At 45.8% G+C, this 12,154-nt stretch overlaps 4 protein-coding genes across 5 annotated transcripts; 2 read left to right on the top strand and 2 right to left on the bottom strand.

Moving 5' to 3' along the window:
• Positions 1-952: 952 nt before the first annotated feature.
• On the top strand, positions 953-2,814 carry sprb (sepiapterin reductase b). The gene is made up of 5 exons (XM_003974870.2): positions 953-1,047; positions 1,463-1,647; positions 1,721-1,949; positions 2,054-2,341; positions 2,494-2,814. Exons 1-5 carry the CDS (start codon positions 987-989, stop codon positions 2,646-2,648), a joined length of 918 nt encoding a protein of 305 aa, XP_003974919.2. The 5' UTR covers positions 953-986; the 3' UTR covers positions 2,649-2,814.
• Positions 2,815-3,414: 600 nt separating this feature from the next.
• Positions 3,415-7,875, top strand: smyd1b (SET and MYND domain containing 1b). Of its 2 annotated transcripts, XM_003974871.3 has the most exons (10): positions 3,415-3,672; positions 4,193-4,369; positions 4,738-4,951; positions 5,268-5,398; positions 5,547-5,585; positions 6,264-6,459; positions 6,887-6,979; positions 7,075-7,238; positions 7,328-7,496; positions 7,622-7,875. In XM_003974871.3, exons 1-10 carry the CDS (start codon positions 3,416-3,418, stop codon positions 7,784-7,786), a joined length of 1,605 nt encoding a protein of 534 aa, XP_003974920.2. In that variant the 5' UTR covers position 3,415; the 3' UTR covers positions 7,787-7,875. The 2 variants fall into 2 exon arrangements, with proteins under 2 accessions (XP_003974920.2, XP_011613921.2); XM_011615619.2 differs by lacking the exon at positions 5,547-5,585.
• Positions 7,876-8,269: 394 nt separating this feature from the next.
• On the bottom strand, positions 8,270-9,160 carry LOC101073634 (fatty acid-binding protein, liver-type). The gene is made up of 4 exons (XM_003974807.3): positions 8,899-9,160; positions 8,635-8,807; positions 8,435-8,527; positions 8,270-8,360 (listed from the first exon to the last, which is right to left on the bottom strand). The coding sequence occupies exons 1-4, from the start codon at positions 8,963-8,965 to the stop codon at positions 8,310-8,312; spliced, it is 384 nt and encodes a 127-aa protein (XP_003974856.1). The 5' UTR covers positions 8,966-9,160; the 3' UTR covers positions 8,270-8,309.
• Positions 9,161-9,673: 513 nt separating this feature from the next.
• Positions 9,674-11,084, bottom strand: LOC101073859 (isotocin-neurophysin IT 1). The gene is made up of 4 exons (XM_003974808.2): positions 10,933-11,084; positions 10,706-10,827; positions 10,323-10,527; positions 9,674-10,014 (listed from the first exon to the last, which is right to left on the bottom strand). The coding sequence occupies exons 2-4, from the start codon at positions 10,823-10,825 to the stop codon at positions 9,872-9,874; spliced, it is 468 nt and encodes a 155-aa protein (XP_003974857.2). The 5' UTR covers positions 10,826-10,827; positions 10,933-11,084; the 3' UTR covers positions 9,674-9,871.
• Positions 11,085-12,154: the final 1,070 nt, after the last annotated feature.

The raw sequence follows: 12,154 nt of genomic DNA, 5'->3' as shown, positions 1-12,154 counted from the left end.
TCGTGTTTGTTTTTGTTTGTTTGTTTGTTTTAAATTTTGAGCCCAAGTCATTGCGTGGTGCTTCTTTAAATTTTGCCAAATGCATTCACTGCACAGGTGTTTAGTATTTTCTTCCAGGTTTAATATATATATATTTTTTCCTTCTGTGGCCTTTGTGAGATTTTAGTTAGAACTGCGCCCCCTGTAGGGAAGGAGGTGATACACAAAGATTGTACCACAGACCCACATACAGATCTATTTATCATGGCCGTGGCTTTTCCCCATTTTATTGAAAGAAAAAATAAAATAAAATAAAATACATGTTTATTTTAAGTGTAAAAAACATCCATATCACTGGAAAAAACATAAATGTTACTGTATTTAGATATGGTTTTTCAATTAAAAAATATGTAAAAGGGACAAATATGAATAAATGTGAATCTTCTGGATAAAGTGCACAAAACTTAAATGTTTGGGCTGATTTCGTTGATTGTCCTGGAGTCAATGGTGCACTGGTACCAGCACTGATGTACTTCCATTATCGAAATACAGAGCTTCTTTAAACCACTAGAGGGCGCTGTCGACCGCGCTGTCGACTTACATGTTCGTCAGGCCACGCAAATGGTCATAACTTGACTTTATTTCAGTTCTTATTTCCTAATAAAATCTGTCTTTCTGCAAATAAAAATGTTCAACACAATTTAGTTTTTTTAAACTGAAAATCAAAAATCAAATCAAAATCAGTTTCCATTTACATTAAGCTTATTGACAATATTTGTTTTCCTTTTTTTTCTTAATAAGTGTGATGTTTTTAGTGCTGATAAACCAAAAACAGTTACCTTTATTCCGTCTTCTTAACTACAGCTTGAGCTGCTACTAGAGCTTTGATTTCCTTTCAGCTGCATTCTTCTGAACCCAAATGTTCTGTTCAAGCTTTGAGTCATTTGATTTTGGGCACCTCAGGACTGATGGTATCACTGCCGGAGGAGGAATCGCATGGTCAGTTGATGAATTTTCTGATTAGGTGTGAAGATGCTATGATGTTTGTCATCTGCAAAGACGTCAAACGTAAGTCCAACGTGCAGAAATCATGGCGCCACACTGAACTCTGAATTTAGTCTAAACTCTGCTGCCCATTATTTCATCTTTAAAAAAAAAAAAAAAAGTTAACACCTTCACTAATTATTCGTGTTTTAACAAATTAAAACTATCATGCCCTAATAATGTGTGAATCTTCTTTTCCCTTCTGTTTAATTCTTTACTAGTGCTCCCATTCACTGTATTTTTTTGGATAAATGCACAAAAAGATTTGTAAAATTTGTAATGCCTTATTAAAAGCTTTTAAAATGCATCCATTTTAATAAAAAGGACACACTCTGGAACAAACAAATCTGCTTTTCACTGGTAAACACATGACATCCTTTAGTTCTGCCTGTGCCTGCTGATCTATAAAAGCAGCTCTGAGTTCACGTTTCTCCCTCAGAACTGTGGCCTCTCCCCTCCTGGTTCACTGTAGCTGTAATTCCCCCCCCCTTCCACTCATCCCTGCTGGTATCGCCACCCTTAACCATGCCAGACGCCTCCTCCTCCCACCAGACATCGCTGGGCAGGTGCCTTTGTGTCATCACTGGGGCCTCCAGAGGCCTCGGCCGGGCGATGGCCCGTGAAGTAAGTGGACGTGTTGTTGGGACATAGAAGCGTGAAAGCACAGATCACCGTATGTTTTGCCCATCTGGCCCAGGTGTGCGGCTTAATGAAGCCCGGTTCAGTCCTGCTGCTGGTGGCCCGCTCCGAGACCCTGCTGCAGGAGTTGAAAGAGGAGCTGCGGGGTTTAACGGGGACGGCACAGCCCGCGGTTCGCTGCGTGGCCGTGGATCTGAGCGCAGCAGGCGGGGTGAATGAAGCAGTGGAGGTGGCCAGGCAGGAGGCTGGAACGGACCCAGATCATGTGCTTCTTATCAACAATGCTGGTGAGTCTTTGCTTGAATCTGTGTTAAAGCAGCCAAACAAAACAGTGTTGTTCCAGTTTCCCCTGCAGCACCCACCCTCCCCCTCTCTTTCTCTCTTTTTAAAGGTTCTTTGGGTGACATTTCCAAGTTTTCCAGCTTCTCTGATCTCAACGAGGTGAATTCCTACCTGTCTCTGAACGTTAGCTCCGCCCTAGCTCTGACCGCTGGGATGTTGAAGGTGTTCCCCAGCAGGCCCGGCCTGCGCTGGAGCGTGGTCAACATCTCGTCGCTGTTCGCAGTGCAGGCCCTGCCCAACTGGGCGTTGTACTGCACAGCCAAAGCGGCCAGAAAGATGATGTTCAGCGTTCTGGCCGACGAGGAACCGAATGTCAAAGTTCTCAGTTATTCTCCGGGTACATGTGCATTTATATTAACCACAAAAAGATGACCTTTTTTGGGACGGGTCCGAGGATACCTCCCTTTAAACCCTCAGTGAATGGACGCCGTAAAGCACAATGGGGACACCCGATCCTCTCTAATGCACTAATCTCTGCGGTTCCCCCAGGACCCATGGACACAGAGATGCAGAAGGACATTCAGAGGTTAACTGGCATCAAGCACCATCTGATTCCCTGCAAGGAGCCGGCAGCTAAACTCATGAAACTGCTCCTGGTCAATGAGTTCGCCTCGGGCTCGCACCTCGACTTCTTCACTGCATGACGTCATGGAGAGACGGGATCCAGTGTGGCCTCCATTTAGTTACCTGTGATTTAAGTGTGCGCCCGGATGTTTAGTGTTAAATAAAACAAAGCAGTATTTTAAAAAAAGCTGTTTTATTCATGATTAATAGCCTGAACCTAGAAATAAACATCTGTGCTGCTCATTACGGCTGCTAAAATTTATTTATTGCTATGAAACAATCAATGTAAATATTTGGGGGTCAAATGTCCAAGAACTGCAAAATGATATGTCATAATTTACAGTGCACTTACACACACACACACACACACACACACACACACACACACACACACACACACACACACACGCGCACACACACGCACACACACACACACGCACACGCACACACACACACACATACGCACACACACGTAATAATTGAGAGAAAGGACCAGAAGAAACGGGTGAAACCTTCTCACAGCTGTCCAACCTCACCAAAGTCAACTGATAGACTGCAACAACTGAGGGCCAAAAATAGCCCTCTGGGACCAGGCAGCTACCAAATCATGGCTGGAGGGGGGGGGTTGGAAAAATCCAACAAACAACATATCACAACATAAACACATAGTGGAAATGAATGGGAACAAACAGAAGGCTCTCTGATACCTCCAGATGTTGGTGCTGCTGACATGTCTCCTGTTGGTTTTGGAGTGGACCGTTCACTCCGCCTGTCCCCGACCTTTGTCCGTGTGCCTGTTGGTCCAGTTCAAGAGGTGGTGGACCTATTTTAGTACCTCGGGTGTGGAATGTGCAGTTGTCACAGAACAACCTCGAGGGCACAGCTTGGTCTATCGCTTCCTCAAGCACCCCTTCACTGTATTAAGCCCGACTCAGTCTACGTCGTCCCTAGCTCAGAAGGCATCTCTGGAGCAGCCGTTACCATGGAGAATGTGGCAATATTTGACTCACCTGGAAAAGGGAGGGGTCTGAAGGCTACCAAGGAGTTTTGGGCTGGGGACGTCATTTTCTCAGAGCCCAGTCTTGCGGCTGTTGTGTTCGACAGGTAAGAAAAGTGGAAATGACGGGTGTGTAGCTCATGCGCTGGGTTCCAAGTTCTATTTTTAGTTCCATATCATTTATTGGAGTTTGTCTGTTGAACTCTTGTCATCCGGTGATTTCACAACTGTGCCTCTAGTGTACAGAGATAATCCTGACAGGGAAACATTTATAGCGTCTAACTGTGTAACACGGAGGGACGAACGCATCCCAAATAACACCCCCATTCTGAACTTTCAGGTAAAGTTTTGGAAGTCTGTGATTATTTCAAAAATGTGTGTGTACATTGGAGCAGAAACTCACTCTGTACTTAAAATAAAATAAATAAAACTGGTGGAAAATGTTCCAATTCAGGAGGGCCTGACTGTAATTCCAGCCCCTTTATCTGTTTTAACCGTGGTTTCTATCTCAACAAAGTCCTCCTGTTATCTTTTTGGGTGTCACACAAGCTGAAGGTATCTGTGTGCTAGAAGTACGGGGTCAGTCTACAGGCCTTAACCTCCTCCACCCTCTCGCCTCTCCTGCAGCCTCGCCGAGCGTATTTGCCACAGTTGTTTCCGCAGACAGGAGAAGCTCCAGAAGTGCAGCCAGTGCAAATTCGCTCACTACTGCGACCGAACGTGTCAGCGCGCCGGCTGGGCCGAGCACAAGCAGGAGTGCGGCGCCATCAAAGCTTATGGAAAAGCGCCGAATGAGAACATCCGGTAATTAAGGAGATTTAACGCGATACCCCTTGTTTTGTTCGTGTTAATACCCCTGGCTTCTTTTTATTACCATGACTGTTACCAAGAAGTCTGTAACCGCAACATTAAAAGGTTCCTCACAGCTCTGAGAACCCAAATGGTCCCCAGCCCCACCAAAAGCAAGAAAGCATTACTTTACACTCTGTTAATCTACTGAAATGTGTCTATTTCTTAATGAAACATGAGGGAAGCAGCAGGCAGCGACTAGCGTATAAGCATGGTCACATGTATGGGGGCTTCTCATTTTCCAGGAATGTTGGGATGGATTGGAATCTGTAGATTCTCTAATTTACTTGTTTTCTCTTTTAAAAAAAATACTTTGCGGCCAGTTTGGTGGCGCGCCTCATGTGGCGCCTGGACAAGGAGGGCAGCGTGGTGTCCGACATGCAGCTGATCACGGTGGAGGAGCTGGAGGACCACGTTGCTGACATGCAGGAGGACGAGATAAAGGAGCTGAAGGTGGACATCCACAACTTCCTGGATTACTGGCCTCGCAACAGCAAGCAGCACACCATCGACGATATCTCACACATTTTTGGAGTGGTGCGTTTTGATGCTTTACTCCCCCCAAAAATCGAATTTACCTGTTACAGATAAGCCAGGTTCATGTTGTAATAATCTTAACATTTTGACAGAAATGCTCAAAGTACCCTTTCACCTGGAAATTTTAAAAAAAAATGTACATCAGGAAAAAGAAAGAAAAGCTATAATGACAATCTGGAGAATCTTGTGCAAAGAATCTTGTGACTCCTTCTGTGATGCTCTAATTTTACTTTGGACCCTAAAGGCACTGAGAGAGGCTACAGTTAAACCCTCAATGTGTCGCAGCTAATATGAAATTTAACCTGTGGTTTTCCAGATTAACTGCAACGGGTTCACTGTGAGTGATCAGAGGGGTCTTCAGGCGGTTGGAGTCGGGCTGTTCCCCAACTTGTGTATGGTGAATCACAACTGCTGGCCGAACTGCACCGTCATCCTCAACCACGGCAAGTACGTAGAGATGCAATGAAGATATTCGCCCCTACAGAACGGCCTGCAGTCATTCAGGTTGAGTCCGGTGTCTGTGATAAAGATAATGTCATGTGCTGTGCGATGCAGCGCTCCGCCAGAGTAAAACTGCTTCCTGTTTGTCTTTCAGTCAGTCGGCTGTGAATACTATGTTTCATTCTCAGCGGAGGTGCGTCACCTCGTTATTCATCCGAAAACCATCCAGTCATTAGAAGCTCACCTAGCCTCACGCTAAATCTAACCCCCGACCCCAACACAACCACCACCACCTCCATCCCAAGTAGAAAAACATCCCCTCTGCACAACGACTCACAGATAATGTCAATTTAGGTTCTAACAACACTCAACAACATTATTTAAATGGTCAACTTTTTGGCTTAATGCACAGGTTTTGCAACTAGTGTAACACGCAGATGTGATTGTTGATGTGTTTTTGCTCACTCAGAATGAAGATCTTTATATAAATGTTGAGGTGGGTCCCCCTCCGCAGGTGCTAGCATACTACTGCAGGAGCCCAGAAGAAGCAAACAGACTTCACTGCAAACTTTAGCTGCTATTACTGTACTGGAAAATGTTTTGTGGTCGGCCATATGTCTCCTGAAATGGGACAGAATTTAAATTATCTAAATTACCCCATAGATTAACACAACTTAACCTTCAAACCTCTGAACATTTAAAACGAGTGCATGTAGCGAAGCGTGATTCCCTCTAATATCCACTCCTTTGATCCTTCACCCTCATTGAAAGAACTGAAAAGTCCTCATGAATCAAACTCTTACCTCCAACCTGAAACATTACGTCTTGTTTCCCACGAGCACTCACGTGTGTCTGCGTTGCCCTCCTTCAGGATTGAGCTGCGCTCCCTGGGTAAGATCGCGGAGGGAGAGGAGCTGACCGTTGCTTATGTGGACTTCTTGAACCTGTCGGAGGAAAGACGAAGACTGCTGAAGACCCAATACTTCTTTGACTGCCAGTGCGACTACTGCAAGAACGGCACCAAAGATGACCTGAAGTTAGCCGGCAGGGAGGTGGACGGGGTCAAGGTGCGTGCTTTAGTCAAGGTTTACACTGGCTCAGAGAGAAGCCAGCTACCGGTGCCTTAAGTCCTGATATGGCTGATAAGCGAACCATGAGGAGCAGTGGAGCCACAGAGACTAATTCAGGGACAGATAACGGCCTACATGCTCAGCATCTCAGCTGTGTACGCTGAAGCACCGAGGGAAGAAAAGTACACCAAACACACAATTTGATCAATTTGGATTTAAAAGCTGCAGCTGCCAGGAGGCAGAGCAGAGACGCCACTTCGACTGAAGTAGAATCATGGGAACGTAAAATCAGTTGACTACTTTTATTTCATGAAGCTTGACAAGATGATTATCTTTGAGGCGCACCCATGTAATTCCGTGGGTGCTTATAAGCGAGTCGTCGTTCGGTGGAGTTTGACCCAGATTTTCCTCTCTTGATTTTCAGCCGTCAGAGCAGCAGGTGAAAGAGGCAACAGATTACTGTTTTCAAAAGTTGGAGACGATGGACAAGGCCCGATTAGACGGCGACTACCATCAGGTGTCGTGTTAAACCCCTTTAAAGGCACTTAAAATCCAGTCGAGGCTGATCAGCGTCATCACTTTAAAATGGGCTTTTTTCGGTTTTCTCTGCAGGTGGTGAAGATCTGCAGGGACGTCATCGACAGAACCGAGCCGGTTCTGGCCGACACTCACATCTACCTGCTGAGGATGTGGAGCACTTTAAGCGAGGTGCAGGCCTACCTGCAATACTTCAATGACGCTGCCGAGTACTCCCGCAAAATGGTGGAAGGATACATGTGAGTGAGAAGAGCTGCGTGGTGAACATCTCACGCGAAGTGAGCGTGAGAAACTGGCCAAATACAATTTCAATCTCTCGTCGGGACAGGAAACTGTACCACCCGAACAACGCCGCTCTGGGCATGGCGGCGATGCGAGCGGGAGTGAATCACTGGCAAGCCGGGCTAATAGAGGTCGGACATGGGATGGTGTGTAAGGCTTACGCCATCCTACTGGTCACCCACGGACCAACACATCCCATCACTAAGGACCTGGAGGTAAAGCCTCGTTTCTCTCAACATCAAACGTTTACAAAGCTCAAAGCGGTTTTGTCACCACATTTGGTGTAAAACACGCAAATGTCTGATGTCATCGGTGGTGGTGATCGTCTCTGCTTTCACAGGCGATGCGGATGCAGACGGAGATGGAGCTGAGGATGTTCAAGCAGAATGAATACGTTTACCACAGCATGAGAGACGCCGCGCTGCAGAACAAACCCATGACCATGTTGCACGAACCAAAGGGCGTGGAGGAGGGAATCAAGAATCTCTTCCATCGGCGGAAATAATCGCTGCACTGCAGCCAGCTTTTGTTTTCTCGGTGTTTTTGCGCTTCACATGGTTTTTGTAGTTTTCATTAAAAGAGGTCGTAAACGTGCATTTGTTTTTCTTATTCGATTTATCCATGGCGATACCTGCAAATCCACATCCCGTCATTAACTCAGTTGGAGTCAAAGCCTCGTGAGTCAAGAGCAAATTCATGGTTCAATAAACCATTGAACAGATAAACAACCACGTTATATAAACTATTATCTTAGCGTGATAATGCTCCCTAAACTGCAAAAACATTGGAAAGATGTTATGGCAGAGCACCTGTGTAGCCTTAATTAGCTGCAGCTAGCTACGTGGTTTCCACGGGAACGAAATCACTATGTATTTAAGGCGATATAGGCTCTTAAAGTGACCTGTGCCACAGGACCGGGCGGGACGAGATGCTGGATTTAAACATTTGGAAATTCCGAAATTCTGTTTCAAATAAACAGGCAAGATTGTACTTTGACGACAGTTTTTATTAGCGGCAGATGCAGATTCTCACATGCGCTTGCTCGTTGTCTTGTACACGACGTCGCCCAGAGTCATCGTCTGCAGAGAGACAAGCAGGCGTCAGAGGTTTAGCACCGATTTGAGGCTCGATCAGCAGCAGCCGACCCACTTACGCTCACGATGGTGTTGGGATCCGCCAGTTCTGTCACCGACTCTATTCCTTTAAGGGAGACCTTCAGCTTGTTGCCATCAAGATGAAACACCGTCTTAAAGCAAGAAGCGAGAGTCAAGGTTACCTGTAGCCTGAAGAGGGTCTAACAGGAGGCTGCACTCGGACTTTTCCATAGCAACAGAGTTTGGGGTCCGTCCTTACCTTGATCTTTTCTCCAGTAATGGTGTCCATCTCTGTCTCCTTCCCAATGGTAAATTTGTTGACCGTTACCTTCGGTCCAGTAGTGATAGTGATTTTGAAATCATTGCCATTCTGCTCAATCTCAGAGGTGCTCTTGAGCTCTTTAACCTGTTGGATGACTTCATCAGGGAGACCTAAAGCAAACAAGCGTTAGGACAGAGCGAGCGACCACGCTTGTCAATACAGGAGGGACTCCGGGTTGTTAGTGTGAAGCTGAATTCTTACCGATGGCCTTCATAAAAGGCTCGAAGTTCTCCTGAGAAACCTGCTGGTATTTTCCAGAGAAAGACATGATGGGAGGCGGCGAAAATGAAGAGCGAGTCCCTCAGCTGCCGGTTTTATGCACCCAAACTCGGCAATCATTAACGTCAGGTGTCCACATCGGAGGCGGTGCCAGCACAAGGCAACCTTGATCAGAACGTTGGTCAGGTGAGAGAGGAAGGATTTTTTCGCAGGATAAAGTTTCATTCGGGCCTCACAGAAAATGTCCTCAGGTTGCACTTGCAGCCACGCCCTTTTTTGTTCCGCCCGTCTCGCTTTTCAGTGTACAAATATGGGAGCGTAGGGAAACAAGTGTAACCGCATTTAAATAAACATTGTGAACTATGGTTGTGATTCTAAAGGTTCTGTTGTTTACTCAGTTGGCTTCGTGATTTCAGACAAGGACCCGACCTTAAACTAAACGACAGCTTGCACACAGAGCAGAGAGAGGCAGTAAAATTGTTCCACCATCCCTATAATCTAAGGTAGAATTTCTGTGTTATGCCATTAAGATATTCCACCATTGAGCAGAAGCTGTTGATGTCAGATAAGAATTATTGCTGTTTCCACAGTCACCTCAGCTGACAATACAGCGTCATGTGAACACGTTTTTTCCTATTATGGGATTGTGCGCTGCTGAATATTTAGAGGATAGGTCAGGGCTTTGTGTTGGGGCTGGTGTGGAATTTCAGAGCAGTTACTAAAATGGCGTGTACAGAAAGCTCAAGTGAAACAGCACTACATACTCTCTCAAAACTTTATTTAAATGACAACTGTACTTTTTTGAACTAACACTCCTTTTTCATACATAAAAATATTTCGAGAAAGGCAGAAGTCAGACGAGCTACGATGAACTACGGACTACGTTAGCAAGTCCTGCTTTGTCTTTGCAAAGGCGAGCATTTCCCAGGGACACCTTGTTGCCGGGAGAAGCCCGTTAGTGAGTCTGATGCGGGGAGGTGAGACCAGCCAGGCGCAGGAGCTTCAGGATGACATCGCCGGAGTCGCTTCCATCAAACAGGCTTCCGCGCTCGTCTCCTTCCTCCTCTGACAGGCACGACTGGTCCATGGTGCAGCTCTCTGCGGGGTAGTTTAGTGAGGGACATGGTTATTACAGGGGTCGCACCTCCTTCCCCCACCCACTGCCAATCAGCACAACGCTTCATTCCTCTAATTGTCACAGTTTTCTACTGTTACAGCAATGATCTTTTCACCTGTGGAGCCTGAACCTGTCTCAGTATGAACTCACTGCTCTCTGACACCAACTACGATCTGACTGGTTCTCCGGGTTGCCTGTGTTTGAGTAATAGGTAGCTGAATATGCTGATGTCACCTTTATCTCCGACAATTTGGTGTATTTTCAAAAGAGGAGTTATGCACTTCCTGACCTGCGTCACAGCAGAGCCCCGATGAAGCGCAGCGCCCTCCCTCAGATCCGCAGGATCGCCCTCCTGCCTGGCAGGGGGTGAGCAGGTAGTTCTCTTCCGCACAGCGAGCCGATTCTGGGGAACCCATCAGGCAGCCAAAGCTCTCCCCGCAGCAGATACCAGGGCCAAAGCAGCGGCCTCTGTCTCCGGGACCACAAGACATGCACTGGCAGAGGAATATCAGTATTAAACAGATTCCTGTACAGATTTTATAATAACCCTAAACCTCAAAATATAATGTAACATCTCTGCATGTTTTCCAGTTTTAAATCCGACCTCCGATTTGATATGAGCTGATTTATATTAACGTTTTTCAATGAAAAACCTTCAGAGGGACGGCTGACCTTGCGCTGCGGGGCGTCCATGATGGAGCGCTTCCCTCCGATGGGACAGTTGGAGATGTAACACGCTGAGCACACAGAAAGGAGGAAGAGCAGGCACACGGAGATAGCGGTTCCAGTCATTTCTGGAGGGAATCAAAATGAAATGGGAAGTAAAAGTTTGTTAGTTTTTGGGGTTTTTCAATCCAACATGCAAAGCACAAGAACCAGAGAGCAGAAACAAAACTCACTGGTAGGTCGATCTCCTGATGAAGATGAGCTTCCTGGTGTGAGTTCAAGATGCTGGTGGCGTCTTCTTGTTCCACTCTGGGTGTTTCAGACATGCCTTATATACTTCCACAGCATCCACTGAGAGTGTCACAGAAAGCCAAAAGCCACTTAGAGATCATTAATGAGCCCCTTTTAGTCACTGTGCCCCCCCTATGATGAATGCGGCCACTGGGCCGGCTGGGTCAAAGGGCCAGCCGTCTCTGCACCTCGGTCGGCTTCATTGCTGTGGAGGATAATTATGAAAGGCCCTTCGGTGCGTGACCGTGCATGTAAGACATGACAGGAAGTCAAAGAGGTCAATAGGTGGATTAGATTCACTCAGTGGACATGAGAGTGATCCAGCTTTGTTGTTCATTTAATGAGCGTAGACACGCTCAACAGAGTTCGGACTTTACTAAAGATATTTTGCACAATGGTGCAAATCTGTTGAATGGCCATGTAATATCTATTTGTAATTAAACATCAGCAATGAAAGAGAGAGAGAGAGAGAGAGAGAGAGAGAGAGAGAGAGAGAGAGAGAGAGAGAGAGAGAGAGAGAGAGAGAGAGAGAAACACACCTTCCTACTCCTCATAAGGCAAATCCTTAATTCCTTGAAAGGTATTAATGCCCACATTGTCCAGGCCTGGGGTTGATTGGTCTCATGAGCTAATTAAAACAGCTAATGATCAGCCACAGCTCATAAATGATGGTATTGCTATTTCAATGATATGAGCACAATTACTCAGGTCTGCTTGATGCCAACTCATTTCGATAAAAAAGTTGATAACACTTGCTCTGTTAACCTTTGACAAAGCCCCGATCACAAATGACCAAAAATGGAAGCTAATAAAGTGGCAGTCTTGCCTTCTTTTGGTAGTGTTGACATCAGTCGCAGGGGTATAAAATCCTGCAAAGCATTTGCATTGTCATTCAAATGTTATGGTCCATAAATAATAAGGGACATTTGTTTAAATGAGCCTCACCTGAAAAAATAATCCCTGCAAGATATATTGATTTTAAACACAAATGTGCTGAAAATGCTGAAAATAGCTCCCCTGTATAATCGTTAGGGGGGTAAAAAGGCGTAATTGCATGCATTTCTTTATGCTGCAGTAATGCTACAATTATGTCCTGTTGTCACTCCAGGTGACGTTCATTTAAACTGTGTCTGATCAGGCAAAAAGTGATCCTCCAAAAGAATG

Source organism: Takifugu rubripes, chromosome 21 (assembly GCF_901000725.2).
Source record: "Takifugu rubripes chromosome 21, fTakRub1.2, whole genome shotgun sequence".
NCBI lineage: Eukaryota > Metazoa > Chordata > Actinopteri > Tetraodontiformes > Tetraodontidae > Takifugu > Takifugu rubripes.
Note: the sequence above shows the minus strand (reverse complement) of the source record. Positions and strands in the feature narration are given on the sequence as shown.

Coding starts and splice junctions, on each gene's coding strand:
- LOC101073859 (XM_003974808.2), bottom strand. CDS start 10,825: ATGACTGGAACCGCTATCTCCGTGTGCCTGCTCTTCCTCCTTTCTGTG. Junction 10,528..10,705: donor TGGACGCCCCGCAGCGCAAG/GTCAGCCGTCCC, acceptor TTCCTCTGCCAG/TGCATGTCTTGTGGTCCCGG. Junction 10,015..10,322: donor GGGGCTCTGCTGTGACGCAG/GTCAGGAAGTGC, acceptor ACTACCCCGCAG/AGAGCTGCACCATGGACCAG.
- smyd1b (XM_003974871.3), top strand. CDS start 3,416: ATGTGCAGTTGTCACAGAACAACCTCGAGGGCACAGCTTGGTCTATCG. Junction 3,673..4,192: donor GCGGCTGTTGTGTTCGACAG/GTAAGAAAAGTG, acceptor CCTCTCCTGCAG/CCTCGCCGAGCGTATTTGCC. Junction 5,586..6,263: donor ATGTTTCATTCTCAGCGGAG/GTGCGTCACCTC, acceptor GCCCTCCTTCAG/GATTGAGCTGCGCTCCCTGG.
- sprb (XM_003974870.2), top strand. CDS start 987: ATGAATTTTCTGATTAGGTGTGAAGATGCTATGATGTTTGTCATCTGC. Junction 1,648..1,720: donor GCCGGGCGATGGCCCGTGAA/GTAAGTGGACGT, acceptor CATCTGGCCCAG/GTGTGCGGCTTAATGAAGCC. Junction 2,342..2,493: donor AGTTCTCAGTTATTCTCCGG/GTACATGTGCAT, acceptor CGGTTCCCCCAG/GACCCATGGACACAGAGATG.
- LOC101073634 (XM_003974807.3), bottom strand. CDS start 8,965: ATGTCTTTCTCTGGAAAATACCAGCAGGTTTCTCAGGAGAACTTCGAG. Junction 8,808..8,898: donor GCCTTTTATGAAGGCCATCG/GTAAGAATTCAG, acceptor TGTTTGCTTTAG/GTCTCCCTGATGAAGTCATC. Junction 8,528..8,634: donor TTACTGGAGAAAAGATCAAG/GTAAGGACGGAC, acceptor TCTTGCTTTAAG/ACGGTGTTTCATCTTGATGG.